At 43.4% G+C, this 27,332-nt stretch overlaps 2 protein-coding genes across 5 annotated transcripts in view; one reads left to right on the top strand and one right to left on the bottom strand.

Annotated features, from left to right (window-relative positions):
• The window catches only part of IFT74 (intraflagellar transport 74), a 51,446-nt gene extending 24,720 nt beyond the window's left edge, over positions 1-26,726 (bottom strand). The window contains exons 1-8 of one of the 2 annotated variants that reach the window (XM_035097474.2): positions 26,453-26,726; positions 25,063-25,207; positions 23,991-24,126; positions 23,473-23,521; positions 21,358-21,456; positions 20,593-20,653; positions 20,351-20,410; positions 19,051-19,112 (exon numbers count right to left, since the gene is read on the bottom strand). In XM_035097474.2, coding sequence (XP_034953365.1) covers positions 19,051-19,112; positions 20,351-20,410; positions 20,593-20,653; positions 21,358-21,456; positions 23,473-23,521; positions 23,991-24,126; positions 25,063-25,182 — 587 coding nt within the window. In that variant the 5' untranslated portion in view covers positions 25,183-25,207; positions 26,453-26,726. The remainder of the gene's footprint in view (positions 1-19,050; positions 19,113-20,350; positions 20,411-20,592; positions 20,654-21,357; positions 21,457-23,472; positions 23,522-23,990; positions 24,127-25,062; positions 25,208-26,452) is intronic. The other variant, XM_035097473.2, reaches the window with a different exon arrangement.
• LRRC19 (leucine rich repeat containing 19) lies at positions 7,948-18,624 on the top strand. Of its 3 annotated transcripts, none has more exons than XM_060268724.1 (5): positions 7,948-8,012; positions 9,508-9,585; positions 10,816-11,326; positions 12,319-12,483; positions 17,557-18,624. In XM_060268724.1, the coding sequence occupies exons 1-5, from the start codon at positions 7,989-7,991 to the stop codon at positions 17,868-17,870; spliced, it is 1,092 nt and encodes a 363-aa protein (XP_060124707.1). In that variant the 5' UTR covers positions 7,948-7,988; the 3' UTR covers positions 17,871-18,624. The 3 variants fall into 3 exon arrangements, with proteins under 3 accessions (XP_060124707.1, XP_060124708.1, XP_034953366.2); XM_060268725.1 differs by having other exon boundaries at positions 12,319-12,396; positions 17,557-18,623; XM_035097475.2 differs by having other exon boundaries at positions 12,319-12,510; positions 17,557-18,623.
• Positions 26,727-27,332: the final 606 nt, after the last annotated feature.

Below are 27,332 nucleotides of genomic sequence, written 5' to 3'. Positions count from 1 at the left end.
AGACAAAGCGTCCGCTATGATGTTTTCCTTCCCACTTATGTGCTTACCCTGTGTCTATTTTATAAGTTGCTAGGTTGGTCCTCCCTGGGATGTTTGAGAAGATTTGAGCAAACTGAGCAAGGACTATTTTTAACTGCTCCTTTTGCTCTGGGGTCAGACCTTCATCGAATGACACCTCTGCTAGAGTTGTGCCCTTACTCAGCTCTCCCCACCCAGTTAAATGAATTCCTTGTGTCATCTTCCCCTTTACTTGTAACACCAACTTATTTCTGTCAAAATAAGGCTTAAGTAAATTTACATGAAAGTTTTTACATCGGTTCCCTTCCCCATCTAACTCTACCAAGTAGTTCACCGCAGATATCCTCTCGACCACTTTGAAGGGACCGTCCCACGACATCTCCAACTTCTTTCGACGTCTTGTTCTTAACACGAGCACACTGTCACCAGGCTGGAAAGTTCTGTCTCTTGCGTGTGCATCATACCACTGCTTCTGTCGACGCTGTGCCTGCTGCAAGTTGTGAGCAGCTTGCTCCCGTAGCTCTTGAAGGTCGCTCTGCAGCTCCTGTAGATACGTCACAACATCAGGGCTGTCGATCTGCTCCTCCCCTGACCACGCTGCTTTCATCAAGTCTAGGGGTCCTCGTGGCTGTCGACCAAATAGGAGTTCAAAAGGACTGAACCCTGTGCTCTCCTGCGGCACTTCGCGATAACCAAATAGGAAGTGTTGCAGCCTCTCATCCCAGTCGTTAGGATGATTGATGGAATAGGTTTTTAGCATCCGGCTCAGGGTTGAGTTAAATTTCTCCGTCAAGCCATTCGACTGTGGATGATAAGCCGTAGTTTTAACATGCTTAATCCCACAAAGAGTTAAAAGCTCTTCCATGGTCTTGGACGTGAAGGATGTCCCTAAATCTGTTATAATTTCTTTGGGGAATCCCAGCCTTAGGAACACCGACATGAGGGCTTTTGCTACAGTCTTTGAGTCAATGTCCTTTAGAGGTATTGCTTCTGGATAGCGCGTAGCATAATCCACGAGGCATAAAATAAACTTATTCCCCCTTTTTGTAACTCTGGAGATAGGCCCGAGGATGTCCACTCCTACTCTGGAAAAGGGCTCAGTAATTACAGGAATAGACTGTAACAAGCCTCGCGTTTTGTCCGCTCTTTTGCCTGCTTTTTGGCAGATCACACAGGACTTGCAATACTCTTTGATGTCCTTGCCCATCCCAGGCCAGTAAAATCTTGCTTGGATTCTATCACTAGTCTTTCTAATGCCTAGATGCGCTGCTGAGGGTGCGTCGTGTGCCATTTGTAGCACTTGCAACCGGTAAGCTCTTGGCAACACTAACTGTTTCTTCCTTTCCCAAACCGCAGCAGTTTTCCTCCTCCTAGAAATTCTATACAGTCTTCCCTCAATGGTGGTAAATAAGCAGGGGTTCTCCACAGTTACTTCTGCAGTAGGACTTTGTGCTTTACCCCACAGCTCTTTTATAGTTTCATCCTCTTTTTGATCACTCAAGAATTGGGCACCGTGCTCCTGGACCACTGGCACGCTAATCAGCCCTTCATCCTCACCAGGCTCAATGGGTGACTCTATAACTGCAGGAGGATTACTCTCAGTGACTTGAGACTGTGACCTAGTTATCACTTGAATACGGTGCTTCTGACTAGCTAGGTCATTCCCTATTAAAAAGGGTACCTCCAATTCATTTAGGATTCCTACTCTCCATTTGCCACAAAATCCTTTGTAGGTAATATCAACTTCAGCTAATGGTACTTCAAAATGTGGGCCCCATATGCCTTTTAAACTATAGGACTGACCCTTGAGGTACTGCTCCTTTGGAACAAATTGTGATTTGACAAGTGAGACTTCTGCTCCTGTGTCCCTCAAACCTAAACAAAACTGACCATTTAATTCAATTGGCTCCATGTAATCTTGGTTGCACTCCTGCTCAGCCCTCCAGACCTGCAAGACCTTAGAAGTAGTCTCAGCTGGACTGTCTGTTTTCTCTGAGCCTTCTGTCTGAGGCGAGCTATTTTCCTGTGACTGCATTACCAGTTTTACTTGTTTAGCTGCAGTAGGTGTAGTCTGCGACTTAACCAGCAGGGGGCACCTGGCACGTACATGGCCCTCACGATTACAGAAAAAACAAGTGATTTTCTTAGACCCTGTCTTGTCAGAAACTGATTCCCTGACAGGAAAATTTTCTTGCCTGTCTTTATTTTCTCTGTTTCTCCATGGATTACCCTTCTGTGAGTGTTTTGGGAATGCTATTTCATTGAAATCTCCTTGTAGTTCGTCTAAGACCTCGGCAACCTGTGCCACAGTTTTCAGTTTTTTATCCCTCAAGAACCAACGTAAATTGCTAGGGATTTGCTTAAAAAATTGTTCTAAACAAATTAATTGTTTTAACTCATCAAAGTCCTTCACTCCACTCCCTTGAATCCATCTGTCAAGTAATTTATCTAAGCGGCTAGCTAGTTGGGCATAAGTCTCTTTATGTTCCTTTTTTGCCTCACGAAAAGCCTTTCTGCTTTGTTCAGCCGTGAGTCCACATCGAACCCTGACCCTTTGCTTAAATACTTGGTAACTTGACAGCTCTTCTTCCCTCAGGTCAGCATAAATTTCACTTAGTATCCCACAAATTTGAGGTCTTAAATAAAGCATCCAGTTCTCCTCAGGTATTTGAAATTCCACACAAACGCGTTCGAAGGTAAATAGAAACGATTCGACATTATCGTCTTTTCCAAATTTGGGGAACCTTTTTAAATTAATTGCGGTACTATCATTGTTAACTGGGCTACTAGTTAATTCTGATCGCAAACGTATCTCTTCAAGCTTCATTCTGTCCTGTTCTAATTGAACCCTTAGCCTCTCGGACTGCATTCTCTCCTCAGCTTCCATTCTGGCTTTTTCCCTCTCGCTTTCAATTCGGGCCATCTCAATTCGTAGTTTCATAACTTCTACCTCAGAACCTGGGCTTCCCTCAGCCCCTTCCGTTCTTTCATCTCCTTTTGCCTCTCTGGGTTTTCTTACGTGAGTCATTTTCCTCACAGGAAAATCCTGACAGACTCAAACCAAACTAGGCGCGTGAGCTTTGAATTTCGATCACGACGCTGCCACCAAAAATGTGACGACCCGGGTCCCACTCTACCTTACTATCACTGCGACACAGGAATCCAGAGGGGAAAACACCCACCCTCTTCTCCTGCCGCCTCAAAAATAAACCCCTTTTCCTAATGGGTTTCTAAGTAAGGAGAGCCTTCCAGCCTACGTGGCCTGGTACCTTAAGAAACTCTAGGCTGTCCCCCAGGAATAACCTCTTGCCTCCTGTAAAGGGTCTCCCTCAGTTGGATTCCCCCACTGTAGAAGTTTGCCCTAGGCACTCTGGCAACTTCTTGGCACCTCAGGTTACCCTTCTAAGCCTCCTCCGTGTAACTTCAGGACACAAACCACCACCTCCCTGCCTGAGGTGAGTTTGGCCCTCTCTTGAGTCACCACGGCTGTGAGTCCTGGTACCTCGCTGGAAAAATACAAACGGACCTCTTGTTGGCAAAAACAGAGATGAAGTTTTATTGTGTTAAAAACATAAGTGATTCTTTAACGTGTCATTTATTAATTAGCTTTGTTCCAGTTGTACAAAATAAACTCAGTCAAACATTTAACTTTAAGTTGTCCTAGCCTCTTAACTGTCTTCATACAAGCCACCACATAACACCACACCACACCTTCCTCCCTCTCCCTCCTAACTGACCAAACCGACACTCCCTCCTTTCAAACCGGGCACAGTCCCGCCCCCATCAGAGTTCTATGTCAGTCAGGCTAAAGGTGGGTTAACTCTTTGCCAGCCGGACAGAAATAAACATTTCAAAAGTGCTTCAATTTGTCACAAGGGGTAATAACCTCAACCCTCAAATCGTTATAAAGAGTGCAAGTCAGAAGCTCATGAGCCCAGTGAATTTTCCAAGGGGATCCAGGTTTATGCTCACTGTCTCTGCTTCCAACCCTTTTCCGCATTAAGCTTCTGAACAGAGCCCACAGGCACACTTTGTACAGGCATAAGCCTTCTCCATTTAATTTGTATTCTGCATTTTGCAAGATACTAGATCTCAGAAAGAGAGAGAACTGAAGAGGGCAGGAGCGGGGATTGTGGGTGTGAGTCTGACCCCTCCCTCTGTCATGTGCCAGTGCTTATGTAAAGAGGGCTAGCTTGAGCACATGAACTCCTATCTTGAAGGAAGTTATACATTTTGGGTTTGCGGAAGTTATACATTAAGGGTTGGGAAGCTGCAGGAAGCTTTAAGGCTGAAATTTGGGGAGTTAGCGGGGTTTAGCATAAATAAAGATAAAACGAATATGTTGGTCAAAAATTTAAGGAAAGAGGAGATTGAAAGGTTACAAGAGAGAGTAGGATTGAAGGTGGTTAAAAAGGCTAAATATTTAGGAATTTGGGTTTCTAATAATACTAATAATTTGGTAAAGGATAATTACGTCAAAATTTGGAATGGGGTTAAAAAAGATTTAGAAATATGGAAAAGATTAAATTTATCACTTCTGGGCAAAATAGCGACCATTAAAATGAATGTTCTACCGAGAATGCTGTTCATATTTCAAATGCTCCCAATCCTAGGAACAGGAAGTGGAATTTTTAAACAATGGAATAAAGATCTATCCAAATTTATATGGAACAATAAACCAGCCAGAGTAAAATTTAAATTATTAACCGACATAAAAGAGAGAGGAGGACTGGGGCTTCCTAACCTAAAAATCTATCATGATGCCGCAAGCCTTCTTTGGATAAAGGAATGGATTACCTTGGAAAATCACGAGCTACTAGATCTAGAGGGATTTCAAAATAGATGGGGTTGGCATGCCTACTTGCAGGATGAAAAGGTAAAAATACATAAAGGGTTTAACACGCATGTTATTAAAAAATCTCTATTGAAGGTATGGGAAAGACATAAACCTCTGATGGAACCGAAGACACCAAAATGGTTGTCACCTATCGAAATAATAACAGTGAAAAAAGTAAATAATGATGGAAAATGGATAAAGTATAAGGACTTAATAGAGGAAAAAGAAGGGGTATTTAAAATTAAAAAATATGAAGATGTTAAGCAGCAACTGGCAGGGTGGCTCCAATATTATCAATTAAATAGTAGGTTTCAAGAAGATATGAAAAAAGGAGGGTTTATGTCCGAACCATCCCTACTTGAAAAAAGTCTATTACATAGTGAACGGAAAATTATATCCAAAGTGTATAACACCATTCTAGAATGGGAAGTGAAGGATGAAGTCGTGAAGGAGACAATGACGAAGTGGGCAATGGATCTAGGGAAAGCAATAGAAATGGATAAGTGGGAAAAACTCTGGAGTGTAACATGGAAATTCACGGCGTCAGAAACAATTAGAGAAAATTTAATAAAAATGTTCTATATGTGGTATCTGACGCCGGTCAAAATTTATAAAATGTATAAAGTTAAAGATAATCATTGCTGGAGGTGCGAAAGAGAAGTAGGTACGTTCCTACACATCTGGTGGCAGTGCCCAAAAATTAAACCTTTCTGGAATGGAGTGTTAGAAGAGTTAAAGAAAATATTTAAATACAACATAAAGAAGACTCCAGAATCTTTCCTATTAGGAATGGTTGAAGAGGAAGTGGAAAAAAAAGATGAAAAGATATTTTTATACTCGGTAGCGGCGGCGAGAATTTTAATTGCAAAATTATGGAAAAGTAAGGAAGTACCCACTATTAGAGATTGGCAAGAGAAATTAATCGGTTATATTGATTTAGCGAGATTGACGAATTCAATTAGGGGCGGTTCCAATAAAAAATTTATTGATAATTGGGGAAAATTTGGAGTATATTTAAAAGAACTTGGGTTCGAAACCAATATTTTGTAGTATTCCAAGGAGGAAAGTTAATGTAAGCAGTAGGAGGATAAACAATGTTATAGTCAGGATAGAAGAGAAGGGGAAGTCGAATTACAAAAGAAGATGTGAAGACAGAATGGAAGATATATAAGACAAGTTGACGATATATTTGAGAAGATGGAGTAAGCTTTGTTTGAATTTGTATGAATATATATGTATGTATTGATTTTGCTTTTATTTTAGAGAATTGTTTTGTTTTATATTGATTTTAAACTTAATAAAGATTAAACATTAAAAAAAAAAGGCTGAAATTCACTATTGAAGATTATGAGGAAAAACAGCTTGGCAGAGGAAGGGTGAGCCTCATGCAGTAGGTTGGCTAATCTCTATAGCTGTTACTGAAACCTTTGAGCTAAGTGAAGCATACACATTCTTCCTGGGGGAAATCTCGGTCTGTATACCTACGCTGGTATGGCCTATGGAAGCCAGGCACTGTACAGAACTGCAAGCTCTGAGTATCGAAATTTGGGTGGCATTAAAAGCATTAAAAGATGAGAGAGAGAATCTGGCAAGCAGCAGCAGCAGCAGAGATGTGAGCAACAGGATCAGTTTGTAAAAAAATCGCTCTTCATATTTTTTCCATCACACTACATATTGAGCTATCAGCCGTATTTTCCCTGTGTTCCTTCTCAGCTATCAGCACTCTCTCCCTAACACATTTAGGATACTGGCTTACCTGAGAGTGTGCCCCATTGAATTTAATGGGCCTTACTTTTGAGCAGACATTAAATAATTTCACTATTAAGTACCATCTTACTGTCATACCTTGGTTGACGAATGCCTTGTGACTCGAACGTTTTGGCTCCCAAACCCCGCAAACCCGGAAGTGAGTGTTCCGGTTTGCGAACTTTCTTTGGAAGCCGAATGTCTGACGCAGCTTCTGATTGGCTTCCGGAGCTTCCTGCAGCCAATTGGAAGCTGCGCCTTGGTTTCCGAATGTTTTGGAAGTCAAACAGACTTCTGGAACAGATTCCATTCGATTTTCGAGGTATGACTGTATTTATTTATTTAATCTAGCCAAAGCCACTGCCAAAAGATAAAACTACCACATAGGAAGATTAGGGCACAATATCACGATGACCACACCCACTCGACCACATAGGCAAATCACTATCGTAATTTGAATATTTATACAGTGGTGCCTCGCTAGACGAAATTAATTCATTCCACGGGTCTTTTCTTATAGCGAAAAATTCATCTAGCGAATCCCATAGGAATGCACTGAATTTTTTTTTTACTTTTTTTTTGCCCATAGGAACGCATTAATTGAATTTCAATGCATTCCTATGGGAAACCGCGATTCGCTAGACAAATTTTTCGTAAAACGCATTCGTCTAGCGAGGCAAGCTCCGCTCGAAAAATCCTTTCGTTAAGCGGAAATTTCTTTAAGCAGGGCATTCGTTAAGCGAGGCACCACTGTACTTTCTCATGTGAACCGGCAGACGGGTGTCAAATAGGTTACTGAATCTTTGTTAGCCTAAACTGGAATCAGAGCAACTATATTCACAGCTGAATCAGAACTGATCCAAAATGTTTAGTAGTTCCTCTCCCTGGTTTTGATTGAATGATACATGTGACGTATAAAGGTTAATGGTGATTTTTAATTCTCTGAATGTAACTTATACCTAACCTCCACCCTGATCAGCGTTTTAACAACTGCAAAGGCTTTTAGCTGTCGCTTTAAATATGCACTTTATGTATTCATAATGACTGATGTTTGGTAACTGTACCCCATTAAAAAATAAACTTCAACCCATGGCTCTCCGTTTCCAATACAACCCTGTTTTATTGGAAACTCTAACCGTGGGTAAACTTGCTCTTTCTCCCTCACTTCATGTCATAAACATGATACCCGATCATATTCTAAAACTTCCTCATTGGCTGCAAGCCCATTAAATCACATAAGAACCCAAGTCAATCTTTTGCTAAAGGCATCCTGAAGTTCCTTATTTTAAACGACCTGCTTGCTAATAGGGTACAAAGGTTGAAGCCAAGTGAAGTTAACATTGTACTCTTCCTTTTTTTATCCACAAGGATACACGCAAACAGGTATATGTTCCAGAGAAAAAATAAGAAGGTAAGAGATTGGGTAAACTGCTAGTATTATCAAACGTATAGATGTTTGTTTTATTAGCAAATGTATAATAAAATACATTGTTTCACAATCCAACTATTAAGATTAGAGTTTAAATACTATATTGGTTCAAAGCTGTATGAATTAACTCGATGGCTTTGCAAGCGGACATCTTTGGAAGCTTGGAAAATATTTTTCAGATGTTTCCCCTCAGTTTAAACAGGAAAGCTGCCCGTTTTATTCTTCTTAAATAACGGAGGGTCTTTAATGGAACACTTCAGAAATAAATGTGAATCCCTGAATAATTTTACTTGATTTTAATACAAATATATATGGACTAAAAGGAGGAAGTTTTCAAAAGAGACACTACAACTTTTTTTGGTGTGGGTTACTGATATTACTTTGTTTGTGTGCTCCAATGTTTCTATATATTCCCGGCTGTGCTTTTCTCTATCTTTTTGAGATTTGCAAACTTTTCCCTATAGGGAAGGGTCAAGCAGTTCTCACCAGTGAATAGATACGGCTCATATCTTGTGTAGCCTTGATCAGTAGCGCGATTTCAGAGCTCTGGAGGGAGGATGGGCAGGAAGAAAGATTCAAGTACCTGAAGTATAGCTGTTGCAGTTTTTTTCTTAAATATTTGGTAATAGCTATAACGGTAGCCTTAAGCATAGCTGCCAAGTTTTCCCTTTTCTCGCGAGGAAGCCTATTCAGCATAATGGAAAATCCCTTTAAAAAAGGGATAACTTTGGCAGCTATGGCCTTAAGACATCTGATGAAAGAACTCCAGTACTTGAATAATATTTATTGTATGTCTACAGAGCACTTTAACAGATCACAGCTATGTTGTTTTTTAAAGTATCAGAACACTAGGTGAAATAGACGAAGTCAACAGAGACTTTCAAACAAGACTGGGAATCGTTCATGCTGTATTTACAGAAATATTGTAAAGAAATGGACTCACTAGCAGGGTTTGAGTAAAACACAATTAAGAAAATAAGAGTAAAGGTTAAGAAACGACAATATGGAAACTAATTAAATGTAAGAACTAACTGGAAGAAAATTTGGTATAAAAATGCTAAGAATGTAAGAGCATTCAGCTGAAAGATGAAAAATAAGAGAAAATTTAAGCAGAAGTAGCAAATAGTTAAAGAACCAGAAGGAGAAGTTGAGGGAAGTCACAGGGTGGGGGGAATTTTGTTTTATTCTATTTTCTTTTATATGACAAATGTGTTGAATATTAAATTGTAAATTTTAATTAAAAATATTTTTTAAAAAAGAACACTAGGTGAAATAATTTCTTGAACATTGACAGATGACAAAGGCCTGATTTCATAGCACAAACTATATATAGTTTACATTTCTATATTTTACTCAGTTCTACAAATCCTGTTGATTCACTTGGCTTTGCAATCACAACTATGATGCTCTTTGTGAACTTCTTTTTCATCAACAAATTGAGCTTCAAAACTATTCAAGTGATAACGTGTACCTACAGGTTCAGAATATGAAGCTTGCTTGGCTCCCGACACTGGTTGCCGCTCTCTTTTTACACCCAGTTGCTGCTTCTCAAATGGTAAGCTTCATAACCAAATCAAACTACTACTACTTGGCTACTTTTCCTATAAAGCTGTCAACAGCTTGATCCTTTACATGTATTCTATGAAGAAAGCCACACTGTGTTCAATGTGGTTTACTCCTATGCATACTTAAGACTGCAGCCTTAGGCTATTTTATCTCTTTTAGGGTGGGGTAGCAGAAATTATCACATTCATATATATGATAGCACCTCCGCTTCCTTGTGGGACGGAGGGCAGTCCCTAAGAAGGTTGGATGGTACTTCCTTCCAGCAACTCCTGCCACCAAGCTGGTGACAAACGTATTGCTATGATTTCCTTTGGACCACACCAGCAAGGTCTTGTTGTCTGAGCAGTGCTGGACTTCCATGCACACTGCCCAGGCTTGCGCCCTGGGGAGGTCACTTGGGTGCTGCTAATGAGGTGATTTGACTTCACCCCTGGAGGCGCACTCCATTGACTTTCGAGACAGACGGATGCCAACAATATATAGGATCCAAAACCCACAAAATACAGTGCCTAACCAATCATATTATGATTCTCACCACCTGCAAAATACGGTAGTTATTTCATGGTACTCCCTTCTTAGCACCAGGAAGAAATATTCCAGGAGTTTTGTTCTGGTCATTGTAAGATGGTATGTGATGTGCCTTGCAATAAGCAGGGTGGGGAAATAGATGGGTCTTTTATAAAAGTTCCCTTTAGCCCTACAACCCTCTGCCAAAGCATTTATATTCAGCCCTGGTATTTCAGATTTCTAAGCTCAATATTCTATTGTAGAAAAGAGTTTAACTCTAACATTTTATATTTGTGCTCCAAGATTTCAACAAAAAAGGAGCAGGCCTGTTTTCCTACAGCCTGAACTACTTTTTATGGTCATTTTCTTTCACATACTGTTCATATAGCTGATTCTAATATGAAGGACCACAAATTTGAACAGCTGTATGGTTATACTGTATAGTTGTTTTGTGCTGCTGCTTTTGTTTCTATATTATTAACATACTTTCAATGTTGTTATAGGATTGTATTTTGCAATGTCACCTGTTCTGGTTTTCTTTCTGAAGATAAGCCGGGCAGAATTTTCCTTTACAACAAACAATAACATCAATATATTTTAGAAAAGTTTTCATAACCCTATATATGAGAGCTTTATGAACATATTATCTGTTTTATCCTGGTAATCTTACCCAATCTGTATTTGTAACATTTTCTCTCTCTTTGTTTAACAGGTTAAGTGTGATGAAGCAGCAAAAAACTATACTTCTGTTCCTCCTAGCCTAGACAAAAATGTTTCTATACTAGTTCTCAGTTACAACAGCATCACTTTAAATGAAAGTGATACCACAAATCTTCAAAAGTACATGAATATTAAACAATTATACCTAAGCAACAATTCCATTTCTATCCTCCATAATTTTACCTTTGACAAACTTTCAAAATTAGAAGTTCTAGATGTCAGCAATAATTCTATCAGTACAGTTGAACAGGCAGCATTTGCTGGTTTAAATAAACTAAATATTTTGCACCTACAGAATAACAGAATTGTGCAATTAGATTCCAGTGTGTTTGCATTGCTAAATAGCTTGGAGGTCCTAAACCTAAAAAATAACCTTATGAGATATTTTGATGCAAAAGTATCCCTTAATTTAACCGAAATCACATTAATTGGAAATCCATGGAATTGTTCATGTGACCTCCTTAGTTTACAGAGTTGGCTGAAGACCACTAAAGTAACCATGGGTAAGTATCAAAAAATTTATTGAATTTTTATCTACATGATTTCCATTTCAGGAGGACTAACTGTACTCCGTTGACGTATGAATTTAGCTATCCTCACATCTTTTTTTTTTGAGATATGAATTCCTTTAGACTGAGAGTCAAAAACCCTAAAAGTAGTTGTCCATAAAAAGCACACTGAAAAGATAAAATATGAACTAAATGTTGAGCACATACATTAAGATGGTATTTGAAAAGGTCATGTCTGAAAATTGCCTATTCATCCAACAGATTTTGTATAGGAAAAGAGAGGAGTTTGCCCTATGAACTAGAAATGTGCTAAGTAATGTGGTTTCAAAAATAAAATAAAATAACAGTGCAATCCTATATGCACCTACTAAGAATTAATCCCACTGAGTTCAATGCAACTTAAAAGGTAAAGGTAACCCTGACTGTTAGGTCCAGTTGCGGACGACTCTGGGGTTGTGGCGCTTATCTCGCTTTACAGGCCAAGGGAGCCGGCGTTCTTCCGCAGTTTTTCCGGGTCATGTGGCCAGCATGACTAAGCCGCTTCTGGCAAAACCAGAGCAGCACACGGAAACAGCATTTACCTTCCTGCCACAGTGGTACCTATTTATCTACTTGCAATGGCGTGCTTTCAAACTGCTAGGTGGGCAGGGGCTGGGACAGAGCAACAGGCGCTCACCCCATCGCGGGGATCCGAACCGCCAGCCTTCTCAATGCAACTTACTCCCAGCCTTAAGACTCCTATAAAATGGATGAATAGCAGTCAAACCTGCCTGAGAGTATTATAGGTAATACTGAATATATTCATATATTTTATGTTCAGGGATATTTTCATGGAATGAATAATTGTTGGAAATAATATATTTGCCTCTGGCAACCCTATCACACTAGATGGTCTCATGGATTACTTTGGAAGTTCTAAACTATACTATATGAAGTTGTTCTTAGGGTCAATAACATTTATCTTTTTGAAATGTTTATATTTACAGAAAACGAGAACGGTACTGTGTGTATGTCTCCAAGCAGCCTGAAAAACCATACTGTCAAGACAGCAATTATCACTAACTGTGAGAAAAGAGAGATGAAGACTGAAGCAACTACCATATCTTTCACTTCTCTTAATCCTAAAAATGATAGTCTATCTCCATATAATGGTACAAATGGAAAATGGCGCAAGTCAGGTATATTTCAGTTTAATTTACCGTGTTTCTCATATTATAAGTCATGTCTTATATTAATTTTTTTTTCCAAAAAACACGACATGGCTTATTTTTGAGGGATGTCTTATTTTTTAATAAAGTGCAAGCGGGCGCTGTTTGCCGGGCTTGTCAAGCCCAGCAAACAGCGCCTGCCGATCTTCGGTGACAGGCGGGGGTGGGCGGAGAGCGGAGAACGATCTCCGCTTCCCCCCCACCCCCGCCTGTCACACAGCACAGGTCGGCGGGCGCTGTTTGCCGGGCTTGTCAAGCCCAGCTAGGAGCGCCCGCCGATCTTCGGTGACAGGCGGGGATGGGGGGAGAGCGGAGAACGATCTCCGCTTCTCCCCCACCCCCGCCTGTCACACAGCACAGGTCGGCGGGCGCTGTTTGCCGGGCTTGTCAAGCCCAGCAAACAGCGCCCGCCGATCTTTGGTGACAGGCGGGGGTGGGGGGAGAGCGGAGCACGATCTCCGCTTCCCCCCACCCCCGCCTGTCACACAGGACAGGTCCGAAGATCGGCGGGCGCTGTTTGCCGGGCTTGTCAAGCCCAGCAAACAGCGCCCGCCGATCTTCGGTGACAGGCGGGGGTGGGGGGAGAGCGGAGAACGATCTCCGCTTCCCCCCCACCCCCGCCTGTCACACAGGACAGGTCCGAAGATCGGCGGGCGCTGTTTGCCGGGCTTGTCAAGCCCAGCAAACAGCGCCCGCCGATCTTCGGTGACAGGCGGGGGTGGGCGGAGAGCGGAGAACGATCTCCGCTTCCCCCCCACCCCCGCCTGTCACACAGCACAGGTCGGCGGGCGCTGTTTGCCGGGCTTGTCAAGCCCAGCAAGGAGCGCCCGCCGATCTTCGGTGACAGGCGGGGGTGGGGGGAGAGCGGAGAACGATCTCCGCTTCCCCCCCCACCCCCGCCTGTCACACAGCACAGGGCCGAAGATCGGCGGGCGCTGTTTGCCGGGCTTGTCAAGCCCAGCAAGGAGCGCCCGCCGATCTTCGGTGACAGGCGGGGGTGGGGGGAGAGCGGAGAACGATCTCCGCTTCCCCCCCACCCCCGCCTGTCACACAGCACAGGTCGGCGGGCGCTGTTTGCCGGGCTTGTCAAGCCCAGCTAGGAGCGCCCGCCGATCTTCGGTGACAGGCGGGGGTGGGCGGAGAGCGGAGAACGATCTCCGCTTCTCCCCCACCCCCGCCTGTCACACAGCACAGGGCCGAAGATCGGCGGGCGCTGTTTGCCGGGCTTGTCAAGCCCAGCAAACAGCGCCCGCCGATCTTCGGTGACAGGCGGGGGTGGGGGGAGAGCGGAGAACGATCTCTGCTTCCCCCCCACCCCCGCCTGTCACACAGCACAGGTCGGCGGGCGCTGTTTGCCGGGCTTGTCAAGCCCAGCTAGGAGCGCCCGCCGATCTTCGGTGACAGGCGGGGATGGGGGGAGAGCGGAGAACGATCTCCGCTTCTCCCCCACCCCCGCCTGTCATACAGCACAGGGCCGAAGATCGGCGGGCGCTGTTTGCCGGGCTTGTCAAGCCCAGCAAACAGCGCCCGCCGATCTTCGGTGACAGGCGGGGGTGGGGGGAGAGCGGAGAACGATCTCCGCTTCCCCCCCACCCCCGCCTGTCACACAGGACAGGTCCGAAGATCGGCGGGCGCTGTTTGCCGGGCTTGTCAAGCCCAGCAAGGAGCGCCCGCCGATCTTTGGTGACAGGCGGGGGTGGGGGGAGAGCGGAGAACGATCTCCGCTTCCCCCCCACCCCCGCCTGTCACACAGCACAGGTCGGCGGGCGCTGTTTGCCGGGCTTGTCAAGCCCAGCTAGGAGCGCCCGCCGATCTTCGGTGACAGGCGGGGGTGGGCGGAGAGCGGAGAACGATCTCCGCTTCTCCCCCACCCCCGCCTGTCACACAGCACAGGGCCGAAGATCGGCGGGCGCTGTTTGCCGGGCTTGTCAAGCCCAGCAAACAGCGCCCGCCGATCTTCGGTGACAGGCGGGGGTGGGGGGAGAGCGGAGAACGATCTCTGCTTCCCCCCCCACCCCCGCCTGTCACACAGCACAGGTCGGCGGGCGCTGTTTGCCGGGCTTGTCAAGCCCAGCTAGGAGCGCCCGCCGATCTTCGGTGACAGGCGGGGATGGGGGGAGAGCGGAGAACGATCTCCGCTTCTCCCCCACCCCCGCCTGTCACACAGCACAGGGCCGAAGATCGGCGGGCGCTGTTTGCCGGGCTTGTCAAGCCCAGCAAACAGCGCCCGCCGATCTTCGGTGACAGGCGGGGGTGGGGGGAGAGCGGAGAACGATCTCCGCTTCCCCCCCACCCCCGCCTGTCACACAGGACAGGTCCGAAGATCGGCGGGCGCTGTTTGCCGGGCTTGTCAAGCCCAGCAAGGAGCGCCCGCCGATCTTTGGTGACAGGCGGGGGTGGGGGGAGAGCGGAGAACGATCTCCGCTTCCCCCCACCCCTGCCTGTCACACAGCACAGGTCCGAAGATCGGCGGGCGCTGTTTGCCGGGCTTGTCAAGCCCAGCAAGGAGCGCCCGCCGATCTTCGGCTCTGTCCCCCGATGCGCGACGGCTCGGGGAAGCAGGAAGGGAGCTCCTGCTGTGTCCCGCGCCTTCGCCTCTCGCTCGGTCGGGGCTACACGACATGGCTTATTTTCGGGGTATGTCTTATTTTTCACCAACCCTTAGAAATCCTGTCATGGCTTATTTTTTGGGGATGCCTTAAAATATGAGAAACACGGTACTGGCAGCGCCCATATGGCTATAGAAGCCATGCATTTCAGAAACAATACTGAAGTTCATTTAGTGCACTGATACAGAATTTAAAGCAAATGTGTATTGATTCCAAATTTAGCTGTCTGCTAATTCATGGATAGCTTTTGATCCAGCAGAGGGATCCTGCTGGTGGAAGGAAGAACAACATTTTTGCCCAATCCCCACCCGTTCTGTAGTCTTCCCATGATCCCCCTACTCTCTGTAGCAGATTTTCATAGGGTGCAAAGGTCTGCAAGGTCAACAGGCAATTGGTAAAGGTTGCTCCCCTCCTCTTCTGCCACTATTATCAAACCTATAACTGTGCATTCTTTTCCTTAAACATTGTTAAGAGCAGCTCCACCATTTCCTTTACATTTCTCAGGAAGAATTCACACAGCCTGTGCATTTTAAGTAAAATTCAACAAGGAGCCAGTCCTTGGCTTGGTTTATAGACTCCAGTCTCTATGCTATCCTCATATAAATTAGAATATTTAGCATACATATTGATAATAATATTAGATGTATTACCAAAAGCTTTTGAATTGTCTTTTAAAACATGCAATATGCTGAAAGTTATGATGCCTTCTTGGTAGTGGCGCCCGCCCTGTGGAATGCCCTCCCATCAGATGTCAAAGAGAAAAACAGCTACAGTGGTGCCTCGCAAGACGACGGAGCCGAAGCATGGCGGGCGCTGCTTGCTGAGGCTGTCGGGGAAGACAGGCGGGGCAGCCCCCGCACCGCCACGCTTCGGCTCCATCCCCCGGTGCCGAAGCGCGGCGGGCTCTGCCTGCCGGGGCTTGCCAAAGCAAGGGGGACGGAACCGAAGCACGGCGCTGCTTGCTGGGGCTGCCGCCTCCTGTCTTCCCTTTGGCTCGGTGACGACAGGCGGGGGCAGCCCCCGCACCGCCGCGCTTCGGCTCCTTCCCCCCTGGCAAGCCCCGGGAAACCAGCTGTAGCGCGAGAAGAAGACAAAGGAAGATCAGCTGTCAGCTTCCCGCGCTGACAGCTGATCTTCCTTTGCTGCCTTCCTGCGCTACATTCTATGGCCGCGCTTCGCAAGACGAAGCAGTTGCCATAGAAAACCTCGCCGTCTTGCGAGTCCCTCGTGCAATGCAAAACTCTTTCGTCTTGCAAGTTTTTCGTTGCGCGAGGCATTAGTCTTGCGAGGTACCACTGTACTAGATATTTAGAAAACATCTGAAGGCAGCCCTGTTTAGGGAGGCGTTTAATGTTTAATCAATTATTTTATTTTTCTGTTGGAAGCCGCCCAGAGTGGCTGAGGAAACTCAGCCAGATGGGCGGGGTATAAATTATTATTATTATTATTCTAATTATTATTATTATGAGAGTCGGACACGACTAAACGACGACAACAACAACAGACTATATATAATTGCAATATAGCCTTTTCTAGTTTTTTATGCATATTGGTAAACCTCAGATTAACCCAGATAATCATGCATCATTGGGAGCACAAAGTTCAAATTCTTTTGTTAAACTTGTTTCCGGTGCAGCTAGACCTCTGCTGATCTAATTCAAGATACTCGCTCAGGGCCTCACTAACCTTGATGAATTATTCCAATGATTTGGATGAATATGCCTATCTGGGGTCACTAGTCACAGACAAACAGACATAACTAGACCTGGAATGAGGCAGGTATCTGGGATCCAAGCACACGGCATAATGTCCATTTAACTGTACCAGTTGAATTCCCACGATTATGTTAACGATGGATGCCTTCAGAACTCTTCAACAGAGTAACTACTGAAATATGTTCAGTCAAGTGCCAAACTTTACTAAAGCACTGCTTTTAAAAGGCTAATAGTCAAATGTTCTAAAGATGATGTGTTGGTGTCAGAATTGTGTGGGAATTGCAAAACCACAAACTTGATTCTCCAGCGGATTGAAGTGCAAAGTGTCTTTTGCATAGTCTTTCCCCCCTTCAGCTCCTTTTACCTCTGAAAAGCTGGTATGGAAGGTTAGGGAACCTTGAGGAACAGTATAGGGGGTAGTACCAGGGGTTGCAGTGGGGATGGGATTTTGCAAAAATCACCTATGCACCTTCAGCCCACAGAAACAGGCAATTTGCAGAGTGGGAACCTCTGCTGGATTTTACTCACTTCTGTGAATGGAAGGAGTCTAGCTCCAACCCTTTATTTTTCTATGGAGAGAGAGAAGTTACTTGATAACTTCTGAAAGGTAACCTTATGAGGAAAAATGGGGTAAGAGTTGTAAATCGTATTTATACTGAAAAGTACTAAAACGATGTTTCATTTATTTTAAGGTGTGGATGTTCATCGTCCTGGCAAAAGTTGGACCTTTCTGATTGGTGTCCTGGTTGTTGTTATCAGCATTTCATTGCTGATTGGTATGGTCATCAGATTCCCAGTATGGTACCGTTATTTGATTAGCTATAATCATAGTCGTTTGGAGGAAGACGAACCAGAGATGTTTGAAGAAACTTACACATCTCATAACTGCACATTCCCACATACACCGGGTACCAAAGAAGAAGAATCGGTTGTGGTTTTTGAACAATTTCATACATTTGTTCCAGAAGAAGATGGATTTATTGAAGACAAATATATTGATACATGAAGAGTTACTATGAATGTTGCAGTCTGAATCTCTCTGTCCTGTTCTGAAATATGTGCAAAGGGCTGTTATATCTGTAGCTCTATAAAGCAATGGGCTAAAAAACCAAGCTGTTGCTGCTTGTGATTAATCAAAATATGCATTATTTAATCTTGTCATCATTACAGAAAACCACTACATTAGTGAAATGGTGCTGGAGGATCAAGGTTTTTTTTGTATGTAAATCAGGGCATTTTGTTTGGGTACCTGAAAGAGAAACATAAGCCTATATAGTTGTACCTTGGCTCCCGAACGCCTTGGGAGTTGAACATTCTGTCTCCCAAATGATCAAAAACCGGAAGTGAGTGTTCCGGTTTTCAAACTTTTTTCCGAAGCCGAATGACTGGTGCAGCTTCCACTATTGTTTCCAGCACGCCAGCACAATTGGAAACCAATCAGAAGCCGCACCTTGTTTTCCAAACATTTTGGAAGTTGAATGGACTACCGGAACGAATTCTGTTCGACTTCCGAGGTACGACTATATATTTAAAAACAGGCAAAACAAGGGTCTGGCATGCTAAGGAAGTCATTACACAAATCATTAAAGAGTTTAGAATGCCTGGGAGTTTAGAATCTGACCATCAATGAAAAAGAAATAACATCTTCTGTGTCTGAGCATCCAGAAATATGTAATTAAAATAATTCTAATTAACAGAAACTGGGTTTCAGTTTTGTTGTACTACACAACTATGACAGATATAAGATAAATAAAATACTGTAAATAAAAATGTTTTTTTTTTCACTTTTAAATGGAAAAAAATAATCAGAAAAACAGGTCGATACCATGGGTACCCTTCTAGAGCGGCTGTCTGCGTTAGGAGTGGGTGACATCACTCTGCGCTGGTTTTAGTCCTACTTGGATGGTAGTTTCCAGAGGATGATGTTTTTACTTGATTATATATATTGTGCTTTTTATGTTGATCTTTTCTGTGAACCGACTCAAGACCTCCAGGTATAGGGTGGCATATAACTTCAATAAATAATAATAAAAATCTAAAGTGTGAAAGGTCAGCACACACCTGCTACTGCTTGAGTACAATAACCAGACAAATGTCAGGGGTCTATGAATGGCATTATAACACAATACAGAACATTTCTATGCATTTGTTTATTTTTCAGTTTCGTTTTTAAAATTCATACTTACGCTTGTCTTTCTGTAAAAATGATGTCTATGCCCTGAGCTTCACGGTCATTTTGAGCCTTCAACTATTAAAAGACACAGCCACCAACAGCATGAGAATAGCTCTGCTATATCTACAGCACATAAATTTCCCGTTTCTAGAGCCAACGTCTTTCATTCAACTGAATTTGCTACTATAGCTTATATACCATAGATCAGTCTTAGAATGATTTTTAAGAAATACAACATGATCCTAAAAATATGTTTGAGAAATGGAACATAAATCAGAATTAAGGGCAGTTTCAAATGTGTCTGTACTAATTTACATGCATAATGGCTGGACTGTGTCTATAGGTAAAATGTTTATATAGCTCAGGGGCAGCTTTGGTGCTGCAGATGTTACTGAACTACAACTCCCATTAGCCTCTCAGTAGCACTGTCAGTAAAGAGAGATGATACCGTAGGAGTTGTAGCAGCATATGGCGGGCTAAAGGTTCCCCACATTTGACATACCTGAATGAAGTAACAGTTCTCCACAAATATCAATTTACTTATTTTTATTTCTTTGATTTCTATCCCACCTTTTAACAGGTTCTCAGGGCAGCCAACAAAAAAATAAAACAAACTTTAAAACAATAACATTAAAACATTACAAAGTAAAAGAGCGCTTTAAAAGCAGTCAGCAGAGTTAAAAACACCGAACACCACAACAGCAATTTTCAGAGGATTAAACAACCCAGGAATCTTTGCCAGGTACTGTGGGGTAAAGACAGCAAGGTATGCCAAAGGCAAATTTGAAGTTACAGATGCTGACTGAAACAGACGAAGTTGCAAGCACAAGTAATTTCAGATAAATTGCAAGCATCTCACTGATAAGATGATCTGTCGAAAAGGGGTTCCTGGAGGGTGGCGGTGGCGGTTTAAAGCCAGTTCTTGCTCCCCTCCCAAACAGCTGATCAGTAAAATTTCCATGTGCTAGTGCCGGTATCAACTACTCATTTCACTGGTAAAAAACCCCAACTTCACTTATGTTCTGTTTGAACTACCATTTAACTATACGTCCTTTCTATTCTATGTTTGGAAGAGTTGTGGCTTTTTACATTTCCTTCTATTAACTAAGATGCTACTTTGAAAATGTCATTCTACACACGTGTTTTACCCAACAGTATATGCAGTTTCACCCATCTTGAGAATCAATCATTCCACCCCCCCCCCCAAGCATTTTCCAGCAGCTATTGAACATCACTGGTTAGCAGCAGTCCAAGTTGACCAACAACCAATTCAGGCAAAGCTAATTCTGTGATAAAACAATGTTAATACTCACCACGTTATAGTCATTCATTACTTCCTCCATATCGGTATTGGTATTAAGTTTATCCACCAGCTAAAACAACACAGAAACTCAATTAATTCCTAGTTTTATTCCCACTGATTTATCTATAGGTAATTATCTATGCAATTGCAATTCAAAATTAGATTCAGTGTGTGTGTGTGTGTGTGTGTGTGTGTGTGTGTGTATATATATATATGTGTGTGTGTGTGTGTGTAATATAAACAATAACATACCATATTGTAATCAGCTAGTTGTCCTTGAAACTCTTTGATCTCACTAGCTAAAGACTCTGCCCTAAGAGAACAGGAAAAGAATGGTTACTATATAACATAGCTTATGTGATAAAATGTAATCAAAGCAAGTCTCAAGTTTTAACATACAGTAAGTCTGCAACTTACATGTATTTAAAGCTATATGCATGCAGCTTTAACTGCTGGGCAAATAAATAAATAAATAAATAAATAAATAAATAAATAAATAAATAAATAGGGGCGGACATCCAGGAAAAAAGACTTTGGCAATCCCACCTGCCATTGAACCCAATGTGTTTTGACTACAGTTGGTACTTGTTTTGCGACTGGGATCTGTTCTTGAGCCCTGGATGCTAGACGAAAAGGACGCACGACAAAGCGCCACTCCGCGCACGCACATGGAGCGGTTTGCGCTTCTGTGCATGTGCAATTTAGTGCTTCTGTGCATGCGCGAGCAGCAAACCTGTAAGTAACCTGTTCCAGTACTTCCGGGTTTGCCGCAGACATTTGACAAAATGGACGCTTGATGAGGCGGACTCAAAACGAGGTACCACTGTATATGCAATTTTGACTTTAGGCACGATCCTTGGAACGTAAACCCTACGTAAGTTGCAAGCTTGCTGTTTCCAATCCAAATTTACTTGTGTACATGATTCCACTGACTTTAATTAACACAAAAGTTTTTAAAGACCCTCAGGGTCACTTCCAACTCTACAATTCTATGACAATAAGTGCAATCTATCTCACCTTTTTTCATATGATAGGTAGACAGAATTCTCCTGATTATACATGTCGATTTCTTTCTGAAGCTTGTTCATTTCTGTGGTGAGTTCATTTATTTTGCTCCTGTAGGAAAAAATAGTTCTTATGTTAAGTATAATTTAGTCCTATTCTAAAGCAACAGTCTCTGGGTCAGAGGTCATCTGCCACATAAATATGGTTTTGGACACCTCTTCAGATTTGCAAATATCAGTGTTTTATTGAATTATGTACCAGTCCTTTGGAAACTGACAGAGGGACAATTTAACAGTCTTCTAAGGGCACCTATGGTGGATAAATGTCTAGTTCATCAGTATTGGAAGAAGCCCACTCCCCTAATCCTACAGTGGGCAGAGAACATGACTCAGTTGGCAGCATATGAGATAGTGACCTTCCATAAACACGAGAAAGATGGGGAATTCCTTGATATCTGGACTCTGTATACAAATCTATTTGCTCAGACTACTAGACATCCCCCCGCCTCATCATTTGTACCCAGAGAACATGTCTTGATTAATGAGGATTTTCTTTGCATTGCATGACTGTATTTGTTTTCGTTTCTTCAATTAATGTTTTTGTTTCTTCAATCCAATCAAAAACTATTAATAAAAAGGGTGCCTGGTTTAATCTGTACAACCCAATGAGGTCTAGTTAAATTTATACCATACATTGCTATAGGCCCACATTATGCTCAAACCCTGGTCAGTATCTAGGTTTTTTTCTGGAAGGCCACTCTGGGAAGAGAGTGAGAAGGCGAGAGGGCTACACTAAAGATGACCAGTGCAAGTTCTGTGTACAGTGGTACCTCGGGTTACAGATGCTGCAGGTTACAGACACTGCTAACCCAGAAATAGTACCTCGGGTTAAGAACTTTGCTTCAGGATGAGAACAGAAATCATGCGGCAGCGGCACGGCAGCAGCGGGAGGCCCCATTAGTTAAAGTTCTTAACCTTAGGTTAAGAACAGTTTCAGGTTAAGAACGGACCTCCAGAATGAATTAAGTTCTTAACCCTAGGTACCACTGTACTACATATGCTACTTTATCCTTTAGGTAGGCAAATGAGTTGCAAGGCAGCACAACTCATGAAGGTGGAGTTTACTTATGAGTCTTCAGATGCTACATAGAGATTAGTATGGTTGTTTTCTGCAATAGATCTATTTTTTGTGCGGGGCACAAGAGAGGAGGGGGGAACCCCAAAGCACAAGTGGAAGTCTTTGAGTGGGCTTTTGCTGACAGACTCATTAGCTGAAGCCAACCCTAATATTTTAGAATCTGTGTTTACACCTGACCTGCTATTGACAACTTGCCAATTAAGTACAGTCGTACTTTCGAAGTTGAATGGAATCCGTTCCGGAAGTCCGTTTGACTTCCAAAACATTCAAAAACCAAATTGCGGCTTCTGATTGGCTGCAGGAAGCTCCTTCAGCCAATCAGAAGCTGAGGAAGCCCCGCCGGACATCCGGGTTCCAAAAGAACATTCACAAACCGTAACAAGCACTTCTGGGGGTGCGGAGTTCGGGAGCCAAAATGTCCGAGTTCCAGGGCGTTCGGGATCCAAGGTACAACTGCATTAATCTGCTAAGTAACCTGGCCTTTCCTTTGGTGAGCACTTCTGAAGGTAAAAAGGTCTACAGAAATCTCTTTCGCCTCAACTTCAAAAAGTATTTTTAACCCTATGCTGATTCCGAGTCAAATTTTGTGGAGCACAGCTGGGTGACTGGAAGCAGTGAGGTTCGCAGTAAAGCAAAGGAAGCCAGTTGGACACTGGTCACAAGTATCTACTCTAGCAAACAGGAAAGAAATGGAAGGAAAGGCCTGCATTTGGTACAGACAAACAGTGGGGAAGGCAGTGGGATAAGATAAGCATGAAACAAAACATAGTCCAATCCTTTATACCTGTGCCAAGTGCAGGAAAAATGGGCCAGCTGGACTATGAAAGGAGGAAGAGCTACTGCTAGGGAGGCATGAGCTAAGAAACCTCTCTCATCCCTGCCAAGCACTGCAAGCTAGGCAAGATCAATGAGACAGCCAATAAGGCAGTAGCTCTTGACACAATCATATAAAAACAGCACAAACACTGGTGACATATAACTTTCACATACCTGAGCACTCCCAGGTAATAGGATTTATCCATAATTTGTCTCTGTGGACCTAACAAATAACAAGTGTCAAATTGTTACCTGACACCACAGTACAGTGAGAAACAATTGTATTACTAAAGAATCCAGTGGTTGTTTTCATGCAAGGTGATAAAATCATCATAAAGAGACGGAGAGAGGCTTAAATAAATAAATAAATCCTCTGTAAATAATGTAATGTACGTATTCTCTTAAATGATCCATGATGTAATGTCATATGCTCTGAATAGTATAGGACCTGTCTAGGTTCAAAGCTTTTGGTGCTATTCCATCTTTCCAAGTTCTACCTGAGATTTTACAGATGCTGGCTCAGTTCTGCCCTTACGTTAAAAACATTGGTTTGCCCTTTCCTAAGTTCCAACACATTTTTATGTCTCTATGAGGCCAAAACCACTGTAAAGTGTATTGCTCTGTTTCCCCTTATAATCACAGGCACAAGACTAACTTATTCAATGTTTGTATGCCTTCATATCTTAAAATACCTTTCATTCCAGTTTTCATTCCACTCAGCCCTTGTTGTGTCACTGGACGGTCTGCAACCTTAATCTGGGAGGACAAAACCACACCAGTACCTACGGATCCACCACGTGTACCAGGTCTTGATGTTCCTGGAGGGATCTAACACCGAAAACAGAATCGGTAGAAAAAATAATGAATGCAGCTATTCCACAGAACAGAAAACTAGTCTATCTACTTATCAATAAGCAGGCCGAGGTCTTGAGATTTAAATGAAACCAAATGACATGGCAGACACATCTTTTGTTACATTTATATCCCACCTTCCCTCCTAGGAGCTCGAGGTGGTGACAGTCCTCCTTCCCATTTTATCCTCAAAATAACCCTGTGAGGTAGGTTAGAGTGAGAGTGCATAAGTGGCCCAAGGTCAGCCAGTGAAGTTACATAGCTGACTGAGGATTTGAACCCTGGTCTCAAAGGTCCTAGTTGAACAGCTTCACCCTAAAGACTTTCATATACCTAATAGGACCCCACAAACTTTTTGTAAAATAAAAGCAGCTTCAGGAAGAAGGTGATTTTGAAACCCTAAAAAGGGATAAAGTGGCTGGTGCTGCAATTTGAAGCAAAGAAGTTGAGGATGGAGAAAGAGTAACCCTTCTGCTCCTCTGCAATTCTGCTACCACTAACCATAAGGATTCTATCACACGCATGTTAGGATCCAAGCCATTGTTGTAGCAATTAATAACAAGATAAAGCTATCAATAAGCACGTCGAGCAGCACCCAAACACAGAAGCCCTGCCTACAAGCTTATAAACTAAAAGGAAAAGGAAAGGGAGTGCGAGACACAAAAAGCAGTGGAGATAAAAAGAAAAAAAAATGCCAAAAATTTGGGATAACAGACTGGTTTTTAGCTGCTATTTTTAGATGGTAAGATCCTTGGAGCAGAAACCTATCCCTTCGTGTTATAGAATCCCTTACGTTAAACAATATGCACAAGGCTCTAGTTTAGGAATCAGAAAATGAAGATAAACTCTTTAATGAAACTGTATCACTTGTCAAACAGAATAGGTTTTTAAAAAAGATTAATTTTAACTTACTCCTCCTCCAAGTAGAGCTGCGGATGGAGGCCGTAGGGAGGATGAGGGCGGTCTGGCTCCCAGGCCTAGTCCTGCTCTTGAAGACGGGCGGGCTGTAGGAGGCTTGTGATTACTTGCCATTTTTTCCTCTTTTCTTCAAATTTCTCTTTAGAAACAAACATACGTTACATACTAGAATCCTCTAAATGTGTATTTTGTATTAAAAGAGAACTTTTAAGACACTGATAAAGAAAATTATTTTAAATAAAACAAGTAATAATTTTCTTTAGCTTTTTAATTGGAATCATCATGAGTAAATATGCCCATTAGGACAGCTATCTTCAACACAGTCTAGGGAATCAAATGCATGTTTAGAATTAGGTCTTCAGTAGGAGGTAGGACTAAAAATAAATAAAATGCATATGCACCACCACCATTTTTTAGGAGCCAGTCCTGCCCAGTAGCCAGAAGATCAAAATTCCACCGCCTGCAGTCCTTGGGCATGGAATGTAAGCTCATGGTGAACCAAGCTTGCTAAAACTACGGGTGTTGTGGTCTAGTCAATATTTGGGTGAGAGATCATCTATGAATCATTTCATGATGGAGCAAAGTCTAAAGAACTTTGACCTATGCGGTTGAGATTAAGAAAATAAAAGACATGGATCTGGGATAGCTCAGTTGGTAGAGCTTGAAACTCTTAATCTCAGGGTCACGAGTTCAAGCCTCAAGTTGGGCCAAAGATTCCAGCCCTGCAAGCGGTTGGATTGGATGACCCTTCCAACTCTGCAGTTATGTGATTACATAGATGAAATTACAATAGGGGGTGAAACACAGTACAGTATCTTAAACAAAACACTCACAATTGATGAAAAGAAACCCACTGTTTCATGTGCATAGCCAGGATTTTTGTTGGGGGTGCAGACCTTTGGGGGTTTTTTTGAGGGGGGGGGGCAGAACCTCAGTTAAGTATTTTTATAGATTTTTATTGATGAGGGCCAGCTCCCCCTCCCCCGGCACTATTTTGACAGACAGGAACACATGTTGTGGGTATCTCTAATATAGGCATTAAGCGATTGCAAAATCTCTGTAAATCAAACTGATTTGTGTTTTATTTTTTATTAATCCAGAAATGGGCCGACAACATACTAAGGGCAGATCGACCCCTTACTCCTCAGGAACCTTAACAACTCCCCCCCCCCCAACTTTAAAAGAAAAACTCCCTGGAGGAGGGATGAGTTACTGGGCGCTTTTTTCCCCACTTTGCGACGACGCATGTCGCGCAGGAGAGCGTTCACACGTGACGCCCACCTCTCAGCCTTAAATTCCCCGCATCATTTCCCCGCCTCCTTCTGAGTAATGGGGGGACTTGGGCCCGTCGTGGGAGGGGAATGGGCTGAGGCATGTCACGTACGGGGGTCGTGAGGGTCGGCACTCCCGCATCCGCACTCCAGCCTGCGGGGCTCCTCTTACCCGACTCTTTCCCGCGCGCACGCGCAGTGGGCAAACGAGACCCGTTAATTTAACGGTTTCCTCCCCCTCCACGAACACCTCTCCGCGCGAGCGAGGCAAGCCGTAACCTAGCAACCGCGCCAGCCAACCAGCCAACCCCCGGCGCCGCTCCCTCCGCGCAGTCGCTCTGGCACCACGCCGAGCGCACGGCTTCTTCTTTCCTCACGCTCCGTTACTCCATCGCGAGATTTACGCGCAGCTTTCGCCCACTCCCCCCACTTTGGCGCATGCCTAGAGGAACGAGTCTTGTGCGCGTGCGTGCTAGTCCATTTCCCCCCCCCCCCGCCCGCCTCCCCGAGACGGGACTTGGAATCATAGAAGTGTTAAGAGTTGGGTAGGTTTAGTATGGCAAAATACAGGACATAGATAGATACAGTAGATAGATAGATAGATAGATAGATAGATAGATAGATAGATAGATAGATAGATAGATAGATAGATGATAATCTGGTCCTCAAGTAGGGTTGCTATATTTCAACCCTGAGCGCTTTTTCCTGAGCGCTTTTTCTTTTTTTTGAAACCACCAAAATTGTTGAGAGCTTTTTTTTGTAATAAATCCAAAGAATAGGCTCGAAAAGATTGAAAACACAAGCTTCTTGACCTACGCCGGGGATCGAACCTGCAACCTTGGCGTCACTCGCAGCGCCACCCTGGCTGGTACCTGAACCTCCATTTGCATTCTGGGAAATGTAGTCACTTCTCTCCACCTGCCCAGGTTCTCCCCTATTGGGCTCCCGAAGCCTCCATTTGCATTCTGGGAAATGTAGTCCCTTCCACCCCTC

The sequence above is a fragment of the Zootoca vivipara genome, chromosome 16 (genome assembly GCF_963506605.1).
Source record: "Zootoca vivipara chromosome 16, rZooViv1.1, whole genome shotgun sequence".
Classification (NCBI taxonomy): Eukaryota; Metazoa; Chordata; class Lepidosauria; order Squamata; family Lacertidae; genus Zootoca; species Zootoca vivipara.
Note: the sequence above shows the minus strand (reverse complement) of the source record. Positions and strands in the feature narration are given on the sequence as shown.

What these genes read in the sequence shown, in the direction of transcription:
- LRRC19 (XM_035097475.2), top strand. Translation starts at nt 7,989, where the DNA reads ATGTTCCAGAGAAAAAATAAGAAG. An exon ending in CAGTTGCTGCTTCTCAAATG is followed by an intron (nt 9,586 to 10,815) that starts GTAAGCTTCATA and finishes TTTGTTTAACAG; the next exon opens with GTTAAGTGTGATGAAGCAGC. An exon ending in TGGAAAATGGCGCAAGTCAG is followed by an intron (nt 12,511 to 17,556) that starts GTATATTTCAGT and finishes ATTTATTTTAAG; the next exon opens with GTGTGGATGTTCATCGTCCT.